Here is a 16,447-nt window from a genome sequence, read left to right as displayed (position 1 = left end):
GAGTTTAATCTGTAAAGAAATGGGATGTTTCCTATAGCCTGAGCCACTGTTTCCATTCCTTTATCTTTGCGTCCCCATCCTGCACCACCCCCTCTCTCCTAACAGTAATGATGTTGGGAGGGTTTTATTTGATTAGGTCAAAGGTGAGAATCCCAGGACAATACTGTCCTTTTAATAGTCTTTGGTATGACAGAAAACATTGGACCAGAGGCCACATACCTATCTTATCCACACATACCATCAGCATCAGTAGGTACTCTACCACGGCCGGAGGCAGTTTCTTCTTAAAAGTATCCTGCCCTCCAACCCTCCTGGACCCTGATGAACCAGCTTGCTTTTGACTGCTCATCCATTCTTTGTTTTTTCCTCTTATCTACTGTTTGTAAACAGAAATCTGCTAACTCCTACATTTCGTAACAGCTACATGGATCTTTCTGATGCTCAGGTAATATTAAGTTATTACTGTATGGTACCCAAACCAGATGATGTGATACAGAAGAACAGAATACCTCTCCCTCTTCTGCTCCATATCTGTGGGACAGAGGAATGCTCCTTCAGAGTTACTTAGAATATTCAACTAAGTGTCAGTAGCTGCACAATTTAGTCAAGTTAATCAACCTGTTTCCTTCATTCTGAAAAGGGGATAATGATAATTATAGGAATGCTGTCAGGATGAAATACAATAATACATAGAGAATGCTCTATCATAACAACTGGCACAAAGAAAGCGATGTTAACTATTTTTAATGTCACTGTGAGGGCAAGAGGGAGTCTATGCAAGGAACCAGGCAGAGGACCCGGCCGATGTAAACATTTGAAGGAAATTGGGTGGCTCTACATGCCAACCCTTCCTTCCTTTTTCATATTTCAGGGTTAAAAGATGAAAGGGAACAAGATCACTAAACAGTCATGCTTATAATCAACAACAACAACAACAACAACAAAAAGACAGCAGCGAATTTGGTTGCAAAAACACTTAATAAGGCCTTTTTTAGCATAGAAGATGATTCAGATTTAACCTGTTGCTATTCTGGATGTTGACAGAGTTACTTCTCAAGTTGGAAAATAGCATGATCACTGGATAGGTTAAGATGTATGGTCAGACATATGATATTTTTAATAGGCATGGGGAAACAGAGTCTAACACGGAAATAATTAACTTTTTTTTTTTAAATAACTCACTCTTAACAGTTGAAATAACTTACTCTATTACCTCATTAGGATGGAAAACTACCTTTTCACTTAACAAATGCACATGACAATGACAAGTGCCCTGTGCATCTTCCATTAAATGAAATGAAAGATGTGGTACAGTTTCATTATGGTGATAGTTCCTTTTACAATCATTTTTACTATGAAATATTTCAGATATACACTTTTAAAAATATAAAGAATATAATAAGCCCCTGGGTATACATCACTCAGCTTAAGAAATAAAACATTTACAAATGTAATTGAAGCCTCCCCCAATGATCTCATTTCTCAATTCCTCTTTCCCCTGGACCTCAAGGTAATCACCGTACTGAATTTGGTGTTATTTATTCACGTGGGACACATTCTCAAGGTAACATTCTCAGGCCAAGATAAAAGGGCTAGTCTTCTATCAATCTTAAGAGTTAATTATTCCCTTGGTGCCTCTAAATAGAATTTATGATGTGGCAAGGTCTAGTAATATCAGAATTAGGTCCTATTTTTAATTAAATCAAAAGAGGAAAAATAGGCCATTTTAAGGCCAAGCCAACTGTGAAAAGTCAATGATATTTAGAAAAAACTTTATAAATGTGGAAAGAATTCAAGAGTTGAGTTTCATCAATATGGCAGGCTATACACTAAAACCCTCTTGCTAGCTCAACTAGAAATGCTGGGAAAAATTACACAAACTTAAAAAAAAAACACACACACACACAGCTAAGCTCATATAAAAGAAAAAATATCCAGATTCCAGGAATAATGAAGGAACTGAAAACCTGACCTGCAAATGAGTAGGCTATCCTGTGCTTGCCTCAATGGCGAGTGGTGAGGAGCAGCTGCAATCCTAGGAGTTTGGTTTTCAAGGGAAAGCAAAGGATCAATGAAAACCTGGCTCTTGCAAGATGGAGAATTGAAACTAAGATCTCGACATAAAATTGGAAGGGCTAAACTCTCAGGTGGGGGAAAGAAATCTGCCCACCAGCAAAAGAAGGCTATAGACAATAGGGACACTAGTTTATTTGTGCTTGGGCTCTGAGTGGGGAAAATAAATCCCCTGAGAATTCATAACATGGGCCTGCACTATCCAGAGGACTGAATTTAGGTCACATGTCACCTAGCAAGCCACAAGTCAAGAAATTACAGAGAACTGAGTCCTAAACTAGGGATCCCCTAGGCACACAAAAGTAAATCCCAAACTGTCCTGGAATAACCTTCTTAACGCAGCCGGCACAGGAACTTTTTAGATACAGCCCTGCTGAAGATGAGCTCACAATCCAAGATCTCAAAACAAGAGAAAACAATCCATATGCATGTACTATAGGTGGATTCAGTAGCCAAAAAGCCCAGCAGATTAAAACCTAAGAAATTAACACAACAGAAATGTCGGATAAGAGTCTACTAATTATAACTAAAAGAATTATCATAACCAATTAGTCTAAAATTCCCCCACATTTTGCCAACTACTACAAATTCTGCATTCCTTAACATACAGAAAAATGAAAAATGAGTGAGCAGCTATTAAGGGAAAGATTAATAACTGCATTTTGAGGAAAGATCAAGGCAAACCCAGAAATATAAAACACTGAATTATTTGCCACTGAATTACTTTGAAACCATGTAACAATATAAAGTTGCATTTAACAGCTACTGCAGGGAAAAATGACCTCAAATGTGTAAGTTGAGGCTCTTTCCTCAAAAGTATCTGCCAGAACGTTAATGCAGAGTAAGAAGCTACCTGTAGAGGATCTGGAGGGTGCGGGTGTGTACATCAAAGTTAATAGGGTAGTTTGAAAGTTGGGAGAGGTGGTGATGAAGAAAATTGTTATACTTTAAATGTGTTTCTATTCTATTTGTAATGCTTTATAAATTAATGATCAATATATTCACTATTGTCTCCTAACCTAATTTATTCTCCTGAGGCCCCCACATAAGAGACACCCATATAAGCATCGCAGCATGGTACCAATATGTGTTGATTATCCTTAACCTAAACTTAAACTTTCTGCCTAGCCATATATAAATAATGAATCTTGTCTATTTTATATTTCCAGTCATTTCTTGCAACTTCTACTGCCACATTCCCATCTGGCCCCTCATCACATCACACCTGAGTTTATCATTTAGTCATCAAATATTTGACTGCAAGCTTACCATGTATCAAGTACTATTGTTCTAGATGCTACATTATTTCAAAGGTTTCAGAACCTATCTTTATTGCTTCCTGTGCTTCCTGCTCCAGTTGACTGTTACTGATTTAATCTTCTTAAAACACGTACCATTCATCTATCTGTTCAAAAATCCATCAATATTTCCCTGAAAGAAGATACAGGCCAAACTTTTGACTTGACATTAAAAAGCCTTCCAAAATCTGTCCCAAGACCATCTTTCTAAAGTTTTTGCTCATCTCTCTCCTAAATGTTTACTTGCATTAGTTTGGGAGGCAGTATCTTCCAAATAAGACATATAGATTTCTTCCTTGCAGAGAATCAAACTGAATGGTGGGGAAAAAAAACAATTATAACTACTGAAAACATAACAAATATAAGGATATGAAATGGTGTGAAGTAAAAGAATGGAAAAAGATAAAACATTCAAATACTAATCAAAAGAAAACTAGCGCACCCTTATTAAATCTGACAAAGCAGATTTTATGGCAAAAAACATTACTAGAGGCAAAGAAGTACACTTCATAATAGATGATTTAATTAATCAGAAAGATATAATTCTAAGTATGTATGTAGTTAATAATATAGCCTAAAAATATATAAAGAGAAATTTGACAGAATTATTAGAAAGAGTAGACAAATCCACAATAATGTGGAAGATTTTCGGACAACTTTCTTATTAATGTATAGAATAAGCAGACAGAATAATCAGTGCAATATATGTTGGATAACACAATTAATAAACCTGACCTAATTGACATATATGGAGCACTGTACCCCAAAACTACAGAAATATGATTTGTATGAAACATTAATAAAAACTGAGCATATGCTGAGATATTAAAGCAAGTTTCAACAAATTTCAAAAATGTTCTCCTTCCACAGAGTAAATGTGCTTGAAATCAATGATAAAAGAATACTTTGAAAATATCCATACATTTGGACAGAAAATTAAATGTAATTCTAAGGGGAGAGTGTATAGATCAATGGTAGAGCGCGTGCTTAACATGCATAAGGTCCTGGGTTCAATCCCTAGTACCTCTATTAAAATAAATAAGTAAATAAATAAACCTAATTAACTCCCCCCTAAAAATAAATAAATAAGTAAATATGATTTCTAAAAAAACAAAAGAAAGAAATATAATTCTGAATAAATCATGGGTCAAAGAGAAATGTTCTTACAGGAATTAGAAAATATTCTAATATTTGACAATGGATAATTATGAATTAAACTGTATCAAATCAACCAGAGCTGTGCTTAGAGGGAAACTTACAGCAAGTGTATGTTTTAGAAAAGAGGAATGCTGCAAATCATTAATCTAATCTAATTAATACATCTCAAAAAGAAAGACAAGGCAAATTAAGCCCAAAGAAAATAATTAGGGGCAGAAATTAATAAAATAGGACAAACATGTGCAATAGAGAGCCTAAACAAAACCAAAAGTTGGTTCTTAGAAAAAGTAATAGAATTGGTAAGTTTCTGCTGAGGCTGACAAAAAGGAAAAATGAGACATCATAAATAACCAAATTCAGGAATGATAAGGGATCTAACACTACAGATCCCACAGATGTTATAAAGATCATAAAATGACAATATGAACAACTTTATGCCAAGTAACTTGAAAATGTAGACGAAATGGATAAACTTCCAGGAAGACACAAATTACCAAAACCTATACAGGAGAAAGTAAAAATGTCTGAATATTTCTCCATCTATTTAGAATTAGAAATCAAATCTATAATTACATCCTCACTGTGAATTTTATAAATCACCTAAGGAATTATTCTTATCTCACACAAACTCTTCCAGAAAATAGAAAAAATTTTAAAAAGCTTTCCCATTCATTATATGAAGCCAAAATAATTCCAATAGCAAAACATGACAAGGACAGTACAAAAAAGGAATATCACAGGTCAGTCTCACTCATGATGAAAAAGTCCTAAACTAATTTTTAGCAAATCCAGTGATTCACAAAAAAGGATAATGCCCATATTGAAGTTGGATTTATTCCAGGAAAGATGGTTGATTTAACATTCAAAAAGAATCCAACATAATTCAACATACTACAAAACAAAGGGGAAAAAATCTTATGGTTATTTCAATAGGTGCAAGAAAAGCATTTTATACACATAACATACATTCATGATTTAAAAACAAAAATTTCTGGTAAAGTAGAAATACAAGGGTCTAGAATTAACTTTATTGAAGGTTTCTTAAAAACAACCTAAGCAAACAAACATCATACAAAGTGGTGAAATCTTGAAAGCTTTCCCGTTGGAATCAGAAACAAAATAAGAATGACTGTTCTCAATGTTTTCTATCTAACATCTCAAGCTTGTATCCAATACGTTGCAGGAGGATGTAGCTAGTACAATAAGGAAAGAAAATAAATAAAAGGCATAAGAAAAGGAAAAGAAGAAATAAAATGGCCATCATTTAGAAACACAAAAAAAAATCCAAAAGAATCTACAGAAAATTCTAATTAAGAGGTAAGTTAGAAAGTTGCTGGATATAAAGTCAAGATACAAAAATCAGTTTTATTTCAATTTACCAAAAAAATTTTTTTAAGGTCTCATTTATAATAGCATCAAAAATTATCAAATTCCTTGCAATAAACCTACAAAAGATGTACAAGATGTCTCCCTAGAAAACTATAAAACATTATTGAAAGAAATTAAAGACTCAAATATATGGAGTCTTCTGTAACTTGGAAGATAATATTGTAAAAGTGTCAGTTACCAAATTGATCTATATAGATTCAAAGCAATCCCAATAAAAGTTCTATCCAGTTTGTGTGTGTGTCCACGCTTGTGCACACATAATCTGATACGCTGAATATAAAATGTATATAAAAATGAAAAACGCCAAGAACAATTGAGACACTGTTAAGAAAGAACAAGCTGGAAGCACTTGATCTACGTGATATCAGAATGTATTACAAATCAATAGTAATAAAGACAGTACAGTTTTGATGCAAGAACAGACATATTGGATAGAGCAGAGAGCTCAAAAATACACCACACACATGTGGATACTTGATTTGAAATGAAGGTGGCATTGTAGAGCTGTGGGGAGAGAGCATCTTCAGGGAATGGTGCTGGGTTAGCTGTATATCCATATAAGGAAGGAAAAATTGAAATTTAGCTCCTATCACCTAAGGTGAATTGAAGATCTAAATCTGTACAACAAAGCAAATGTAGCTTTTAGAAGATAATATAAAAGAATATCTTCACAATGCTCAGGTTGGAAATTACTTCTTCGTGCACAAAAATATACTAAACATCATGGAAAAGGTTAATAAATTGGTTTACATTAAAAGTAGGAATTTCTGTTTATTAAGAGATTCCACCTTTAAGAGAATGAAAAGGCAAACCATAGAGCAGAAGATAGTTACAATATTTATAACTGTCAAAGCGTTTATAACCAGAATATGTGAAGCTCTTTTAAAAATCAGTAAGGGAAATAAAGGCAAATTTTAAAAATGAACAAAAGACTAGAGTACTTCACGAAAGAGGCTATCCAAATTGATAACAAACATATGAAAAGTGGCTTGACCTTATTAGTTATTAGGGAACAGAAAATTAAAACTGCAGTAATATAACACTACACTTACCCAAGTGGCTAAAATTTAAAAGACTAACAATACTAAAGACTGGTGAGTATTTGGAGCAACAGGAACCCTGCTGCTGAGATGGGAACGGGTACATACACTGGAAAATGACCAGGCATTATCTACAAGCAATGAGCATATGTACACACTTTGGGCGAAGTATTTGGCTCCTATATACATATCTAATGGAAATGCACACACAATGTGAGTCAGAAGACAGGTACCAGAATTTCATAATAGTATTATTTGTAATAGCTTCAACTGAAAATTTCAATAACCAACAACAGTAGAATGAATAAATAAATTTTGGTTTATTCTTACAACAGAATACTATGTATACAGCAGTAGAGATGAACAGTAAGATGCTATAGTAACACTCATATATATCACAAAAATCATGCTGAACAAAAGAAAACCAACACAAAACATATTGTACCCTTGTATATACATATGTATAAAATGAATATTACATTAAACGTAGGTGAAACTTAGCTACGCCATTTGACCTGAGGTAGATTTAATCTTGGGGAGGAGGAAGGGAATAGTGGTTGAGACAGGACATGAAGAGGGCTTCCAAGGAGATAACCTAATCTCTGGCAATGTACATGGGTGTCCACCTTGAGCTAATTCATTGAGCTAGTGTTTGGTGCATTTCATTGTATAGACAGTATGCCACACACACACAGTTAAAAAGGAAAAAGGCTGATAAAAATCAGCCAAAGATTACACAGATAGGATTCAGGTGCTCATAAATTCCTGTGCTACTGATTACTTCCTTTTATCTTGGGAACAATAGAAATTTTCACACACAGCGCCACTCTATTAAAATAATATTTCTTATTATATTCACTAGCTACACAAAGAGCATATGCAAAATGGTTACTGTTCTTTAAAACAAGAAATTGTACTTATATTTTTTCTTCATATCACTAGTATATTTCATGCTTAAGTTAATATATCTTTAAAAGGGATTATAGTATGATTAATATCATTTCAAAGACTTCTTCATTTCTAAAAGAAGTCATTCTTATTTTGAATCCAAAAATAATTAGATGTAAGATAAGCACAAATTGGACTCAAAGGAATCAAGTTGTATTTCTACTAATGATGATTTTGTTTAAACACACAACATGCCATATTCCAAGAATGCAAATATTTTTGTAATGGCCACTTGAGAGCCTTATTTGGAGCTGTGTACAATTTCTGATGTTCTTGTTTACAAATGGATTTTTCTAAGAATTCTCTTTGTTATCTTAATCTCTGGAATGGAAGGAGGGAACCTGGAACAACAAACTCAAATTGGGAGCACGTTTCTGTGATTCCACGAGCATCGTCCTCTGAGGAATGTCCTGTGGAAAAGCACAGATTTCCACCTAACTATAGCCTTCTCCAAGGTCCAATCTTAATTATATAAAACAAATATTAATTAAATATTGTTTGTGACTTATATAAAATGAGTTTCAAAAAGTAGTTTTTAACTCCACAGTCGTCTTCATAGCTTCTAATGGTGGTGGGTGTTAGGCCATCCATATTGCATCTTTCTTCCTCCAAAGTTTTAATACAGCATTAAATGCAAGAAGTATATAGGGGTAGGGGTATATAATTAGTTACCCTACACGTAACAGGATAAGATAACGTGCATCCCATCCCACCCTACCTTTCTTCTGTCTTGTAACTTCCTGATGTTGCATGTTACTGACGTTAATTCCCTGCTTGCTGTCGTCTGAATGTCACCTCCTCATTCCTCCACAGATTTGTACAGATTTTCATGCCTAAAATGCCCTTCCATTTCATCTCTCTCTACTTAAATCTGCACATTGTTCTGGAACCAGTGTCAATTTAGGAAGACTTCTTCCCCACTCCTGATGTCCCAACTAAGAGGAAACTCAGTTCCTATTCTCTGAGCCTCTCTCCACCCCTTTACTCCATCCCTGAGGAGGTAAACATTTGATTTGTTAATATGGGAATAATTGAGACTGTATGGCTCAGTTCCATACCTTCTAGGGAGCTTCCTGACCCATTCAATGCAACCATCTGTGACATGAGTCTTAGGGATTCATTATTAGAAAAGCCCAAATTAGCTAACACTCAAGATTTATTTAAGTCACTGTGGTAGGTATTTGTGTTACTCATAACTAAATATAATCCTGACACAGTAGTTTTTGTGAAGATAAGATATAAGGTTTGGAAGTTTGTCAGTGCAAAGTGTTATATCTACTGCATGCCTACTAGATGCTGAGAATTATAATACAAATATGGAAGATAAATAAGACTGGCTCCTTGTTTTCAATATACAACATATACAATATCACATTCATATGTGAGTACAGTACTGGTGGATTACATAAACACTGAGGGGCTTTAGGATAAAAGAATGAACAAAAACATATCAGATTAAAATCAGTTAAGTGAAGGCATTCAAGGGAGTGACTTTGAGCTAGCTTCTGCCCAGAAAAGTGACATCAACTGACAGAGTAGTGACTAGATTAAAGGCCATTAGATGTTACATACAAAAGAGTGAAAATAAGAATGAGGGACTTGTGTGCATAAAACAGGCAAGCATGTTTGCTTGGCTAGAGCGAAAAAGACTGAGAATAACGAAAAAAAAGGTTATAAAAAGGTAGGGAAGATGTATGCTCTTGAAGGAATGCCAGAGGACTTATTTATAAAGGTAAATTTATACAGGTAATGTGGAATTAGTATCAATATTTACAGAAAGCCACACGGAATACTGTTTGGATCATTTTATTTCAGCCTAAAGACCAGTGGTTCAGCTGGGAGCTCCCTGAAATTGGTCTAGAATGACGTGAACGGGGTGAAGCTGAAAGCGATCATTCACGTGGGGCTGGAGGTACTGAGTATGGAAAGATGAAGTGGAAGAGTCAAAGTGACACCCGAATACCAGTCTAGCAGTTGAAAATTTCAAGAAAGAAATGATGAACTTTGTTCCAAACAGCCCAGATGATGGGAAAAGATGAAAGAAAACTTCTGAAGAATAGGATCCTTGAATCTCCTATTAGTTACTGAATGCTACCTTTAAAAATAAGCACTGTTTTAAAATAAAAAGTAAAACTTTTCTTTGTCTTTGGAAGACACCTGAGTGTGTTATAACTTAATCACTGGATGGCTTGTTAGCCTCCTTTTACCTACACTACCCTCTAGGTTCATTTTATCTCCATATCCATTAAACATGTGATTCTTATAAATTTTAACAGTTGAAAAACAAACAGTTGGCTGAACTCTCTGCTTCAGTCTTCTGAATACTTCGCTTCTTGGTAAGTGATCAGTATTTTGATACTGCTGTAGTAAAACAGGAAATGATCTGTTAAAATCTGGATCTCCAGCTATAGATGAATGCCAGGGTAAAGAGGAGAGCAAGTCCCAGAATAAAGTCTATAAAAACAGTTGGGGGAGGTATTTCTAGGACCACAGGGAGAGAATTGTAATTTGCTCTCAACATCAGAAAAGCAAATGCATTGTGGAAAAACATCTTATGGTGATCACTGAACTGCATCAGTGGAAGGCTTACAGCCATAAATGCAGCAATTAAAACAGTTGAGATGGTAAATACTAGAGCTTCAATTATACATGATGTAAAATACCATTTCCTGAAATAATAATTCACTCAGAAGATTTCATAAACAGGTAGACTACTTCTAAATTGGTATAAGTAAGTAATTAAAAATAATTAATTTTGCTTATGTTGGCAAAATAGTAAATTGGTTCTATTAACCAGAAAGGACAAGAGAAGACAAACAAGGGTGGTAGGATTAACCATGGGAAAAGGGGAGGGTACTTTCACATACAACTGAAAAACAGACTGGTTATATTACTAAAAAACAACTTTAACTTTTTTTTATAAAATTACCATGGATTATAGATATTTTCTTAGAGTGGACGCAGTTCTAATTAATTAGCCTTAAGATCTGTTTTGTTAATAGAATAAATCATTACTATGGATAATTAATAAACTAATCCCTGAGGCTTTTTTTCTTTGTCGTCTTCCTCTCTCTAATGCTTTCTAGACACCATTGCACAGAAGCAGGCCCAACTAAATGGCAGGTTATAAAGCACAGACAGCGTCCTTGTGGATGGCTGGTAAACAGCCTAGTGCAGCAAAAACTTCCAAACACCATACCCTAGGGAGTCACAGAGGACGGGGGGAAAGCCAGGGCAATGTGGGCAAAAGAAGAGAATCTTAGTTTAAAAGAGCCACAAAGCAAAATCATCTCCAAACAGCCACAACTACAAAGTACTGCTTCCCCTAATGCTTTAACATATTTTACAAATTTTGTCATTTTAAAAAGGTAATTGATGAAATAAGCTAATAGCCAAGAATTCAATTAAAAATGACATACAACAGGCCAACACTGTTAGGAATTTAGAGCAGTAAAATTTTCTAAGACACTAGAACACATATTTGTATCTGATTCATAAAATTTTATCCTCATAAAAATTTATACTGTAGTGTATAATCTATACTAAACTCGTAGTCATAATGGCTAAAAAAACAGAAGGCATGGTGTTTAAAATTAGTTTTCAAGATTGGTCTGTGTTTTAATTGTTGGAACTTTTCAAATGAGGGCAAATGTACAAAACATCACTGGATTCCTAACACACAAATCATCTGTTTCAAATTAATTGTTGTTATTCATAGAAAAACAATGATAGTTTGAATTCAAGAATATGCCTGAAAAGTGAATAACTAGCTGATATCACAAATAGTCTTTCTTTCCAAAATTCCCCCTCCTCCACAGTATCTTCTTCAGTTTCACCTCCAACTTCCTGAACAGGAAGTCAACTCTCTGTACTCTGCACTTCCATCCACCTCTTAGAGAGCTCACCCCTCTAATATATGATTTGGTTATCAGAGATCTATGATTTCCCCTAGTAGACTATAAAAACTGGAAAGCAAGGTCTGCATCAGTTTAACTTGGTTTCCTTATTACATCTAATTCAACATTCAATATCCACTAGTCTTTTTAGAGCTGAGTATTTCTTAGTCTTCAAAGAACTCCTGTATTTTATTTTCCAGTTTTATATAGAGTTTCTTGTGACAAGATTTCCTCAGGTAATAAACTGATTATCAAAGTGTCTAATACTTCAATTACATGTGAAATTTAAAAATTTCTATCTTACAACTGCACAGTTTGATCAGCACTCAAAAACATATACTGATGAATCAGTGAATTTGCTGTCACTGTTTTAACTGTTAAAATGGCTTTTCAATGTTAATTTTTTATTCTCAGATCTATACAGTAAGAAATACAACTACATCAAATCTAGCATCTTTGGATGATTCCTACGTGAAACAGGAAGAATAAGCTACTTCTTAAATCAGCTTTACTGAGGTATGATTGACATGCAATTAACTGTACATATTTCAAATGTATAATTTGGTAAATTTTGGTATACGTATATAGCTGTGAAACCAGTACCACAGTCAGGATAATGAACATTTCTCTCATCACCACCTCCACCAAAATTCACCCCTTCTCATTTCTCTCTACTCCCTGTCCTATGCAACCACTGATATGCTTTCTATCACTTGATAAGTTTGTATTTTCTAGAATTAAAAAAAAAAACAGAATCATACATTATATTCTCTTTTTCTGTATGGCTACTTTCTAACAGCATAGTTATTTTGGAAATTTATTGATGTGTTGCATGTATTAATTAAACATACATTTATTTTTATTCCTGAGTAGTATTCTATTATTAGGATCAACCACAATTTGCTTGTATATTCTCCTGCTGATCAACACTGAGTTGTTTCCAATTTTTAGGTACTACAAATAAAGCTGCTATGAATATTCACGTGCAAGACTTTGTACGGACATATGCTTTCTTTTCTCTTGGCGAAATACCTATAAGTTGAATCGCTGGGTCACATAATAGGTGTGTGTTTAACTTCTTAAGATTATCAAACTGTTTTCCAAAGTGGTTATACATTAATTACATCCTCATCAGCAGTTTGAGGCGAGGTCCGGTCCCTCCATATCTTTGCTAACACTTGCAACTGTCTTTTTAATCATAGTCATTCTAGTGGCTGTGAAATGGTATCTCATTGTGATTTTAATTTGCCTTTCATTAACATCCGGTGAAGTTAAGCATCTTTTCATAAGCTTTTTTGCCAATCATATGTCTTCTCTTGTGAAGTGACTTTAATAAATCTTTTGATCACTTTAATTGGATTGTTTGTCTTCTTCCAGTTAAATGGTAAGAGTTCTTTATATATTGTAGATACAAATCCTTTATTGACTATATAATTTGCACTTTTGAAAGAGAGAAATGAAACTGCTTCAGATAATGCTGCTTTGCTAATGTAGCACATGGTCTATCTGTACTTCAAATAATTCTTAAGATAAGGGGAAGCATCACCCCCATAATCCTCGGGTACCAAATTTCCCATGCCTTAGTGGGAAATTCAGCTACCAAATTTCCCATGCCGGCTGGCTTATGAAAAATAGGGAAAAGGAGTAGAAGTAGAAAACATACTGATGTTCTCAACATTCTTCTTAATCCCTCCTAATTTTAGGAGTTTCTTGGCAAACCATTAGTAGTAGGAAATAGCAGACTGGATCATGTAAATGATAATTAGTTCTCCTCCTTTTTTCTTGTAAGCAAATTTTTAAAAAGCAGTTAGCAAGTAGTAACATTATTACTAATAAAATCTCCTGTACTTTTTATTAGATTTCTCTGTCTCTTAGACTAAGACCCTGCTATTTACATGGATGTTTTCCTTATCAGACTAACACAGAACATCGAATACAGTGCCAAGTATATATTGCTCTTCTTACTTCCTTGGTTCTCTCCTTTTCTTTTAATTCCTGTCCGTGTGTTTTCCTTCAATCCTCTCTTCTTCTCTTTCCAGCAGCCCACATCTGTACTCAGGAGTAATCTGCTGATCTCGGATGAGCTTTGGTTACAGACGTTTTGGTGATCATATAGCCACCTACCACGCTTCGTACTTTAAAGACAATGAAATGAAAATGACAGACTCTTTGTGGAACTCATAAAAAGAAGAGCTGAGATTCTGCTGAGTGAAAAATAAAATCATTTTTAAAATAGTATCCATGTATTAATACTCTGCCAGAATAAACCAAACACATAATTCTTTTTTAAACTTTGCTAATTTAAGACTTCAGTCTACGCAGTAATGCAAGAACCTCTAAGGAATCTTTCCCAAACAAGAGCCAGTATGAGGAAGTTCTGTGGCTAAAATAATCATCCTCCCCAAAAGTACAGATATGCAGGAGGGGGTGGGGGGTGAGGTATTCAGAATCAAACCTACTCATGTTAAACCATGGAAAGAAAACTCGTTTAAGTGCCTTTAAAATATTGTTATATGTAAAGAACAATTTTATATATTTTTAAAATTTTCATGAGATACATTATCCCTCAGGGAATGCTTCAGTGTCAGACACAAATTTGAAACTACTCTATAAGCAGTATTAGAATTAGGATAAACAGTAGATTATATTGGCAATCTCTGACATAGTATCAGGATAAAGACAAACCTAGCACTAAAAATATTTCATGAAAGTAATTATGACACAATTAATTATATTCCCCAAATCAGAATGGTTCTCATCAGACACCTAATGCTAAGCTTATGTTCACACAGTTTTTCAAAAGGCCCAATATTAAAAGAAGATTCCTCTGGTTAAAAAATGATGGTAATAATTTTTGCCTATTAAAGATAATATCTTGATAAAACATAGCTTTGTTCTCAAACACGAGGTAAATCATTACTCTAATACATGATCACTATATGAAATAATTATCCGGTTAGTAAAAAATTGTGTACATCTTTAAAATTTTCAGTTCAACTGGTTTTCTTTTGGTATAAGAAAAAACTTAATGATTGGCTCAAATTCATTTTTAGTAATATAAAATATGTGAGCTTTATTATATGTTAAAGAAAATAAAGACAGTATGACCCAGAATTTATTAAAGTTACAATAAAACACTTTTCAATGCATATAAAATTGCAAAATAATTGATGTTTATTTCAATAAAGATATCAGATTTAATATTTACTGACAAGATAAAGATGTTTAATGACTTTTGTTCTGTTCCAAGGTCACCTTATTGAGCGATACATCATGAAGTCAATAGTTGTACATCTAGGAAATTTACCAATGGAGCTCTCTTCCACTGGTGTGTATATTTTAATTTGTCTCATGTGGGTGTCTCTTCCATTTTGGTGATTGGCTAAAACAGCAATCTGTATCATGAATGTGCGAGTTGGCTTCTTGTGATTATCGGTTAAGGGAACGTGAATCCAGCCACTTGGTTCCACCAATTCAAGTTGCTGCCAAGAAAAGAAAAGTCAGATTATGTTTTCACCCAACGAATATAATTTCTTATAATGAATGTATTCTAAAGTTGGCTTATAAGTAACATTTTGCTCACTCAGAGCATGACAACGTAATAAACATTACTAGTTACTGGGCACTTTTACCATGGTCCATTTTTACAGTTATTAATAAGCACTTTACATGTACCATCTTAGCAGACAAAAAGAGAATTATTTGCAATCTTAGTATTTACAGAAACTTATGTAACATACAAGCTTAGATTTGCACATGTGTAAATGTATAGCCCCAATGGAAGACCATGCTGATACAAGAAAAGACTCTATATGCTTAGAACATATAATACTTCTGATATATTTTATTTCAAGGATCATGCCTAAAATATCCAAACTCACATAACAACAAATCACATTCTATATAAACTGTAAGAATACTAACAAAAGAAAATCAGTCATTACACAAACATCAGTTTTCTTTCTTGAAAAATAGTGATTTATGTAGTCTGAATGACAATCTAAACCTACAATCTACATTTTTAATGTTTTTCAATAAAAAATGCCACATAATTTTTTTTAAATTTTCATTTTATTTTAACCAAGAGTCCAAATACCTTTCCTCAACAAGGGAAGGAAAATTGTAAGTCAAAAAAGTAAACCTAAATTTCCAAAATTTTTCCTAAAGTTACAAAATAGTTTTTAAAAAACAAATAGTGATTTTTAAATTACCTGAATTACTGAACACATGAAAGATATGCACCACAGAAAATACAGGTTTATCTATCAGCCCAGCCCAAGGGCAATGAGTGTCAAAGAATCTAAACTGGATTCCATGAGTTACTCTAGAAAAACAATTAAATGAACACCACTGTTATCTTCTTTTTCTCCCCTCCCTTCTTTCCTTCCTTTTTCTTCTTTTCTTCTTTCATTCTTCTTTTTCTTTCTTTCTTTCCTTTCTATTTTACTGTTTCTTTCCTTTCATTTTTTATAAATAAGGAGGGTGGTTAGACAAAAGTAGAGATGGCCAAGAGACAGAGAATTGGAATCTTTAAAAGGTAGCTATTTTTAAGATGGAATAATTTTCTCCTTTTAATTACAAAATATATTAATAAATGAATCTCACAAACTACTGTATATAAAATAGACAAACAATAGCACAGGGA

General features: G+C 33.8%; 1 protein-coding gene across 1 annotated transcript in view; it reads right to left on the bottom strand.

Annotated features, from left to right (window-relative positions):
- Positions 1 to 14,953: 14,953 nt before the first annotated feature.
- ANAPC10 (anaphase promoting complex subunit 10) overlaps positions 14,954 to 16,447 on the bottom strand; it is a 54,980-nt gene continuing 53,486 nt past the window's right edge. Inside the window, exon 5 of the mRNA XM_010982665.3 lies at positions 14,954 to 15,284. Within this exon, the coding sequence (XP_010980967.1) occupies positions 15,054 to 15,284 (231 nt within the window). The 3' untranslated portion in view covers positions 14,954 to 15,053. The remainder of the gene's footprint in view (positions 15,285 to 16,447) is intronic.

The sequence above is a fragment of the Camelus dromedarius genome, chromosome 1 (genome assembly GCF_036321535.1).
Source record: "Camelus dromedarius isolate mCamDro1 chromosome 1, mCamDro1.pat, whole genome shotgun sequence".
Lineage (NCBI taxonomy): Eukaryota > Metazoa > Chordata > Mammalia > Artiodactyla > Camelidae > Camelus > Camelus dromedarius.
Note: the sequence above shows the minus strand (reverse complement) of the source record. Positions and strands in the feature narration are given on the sequence as shown.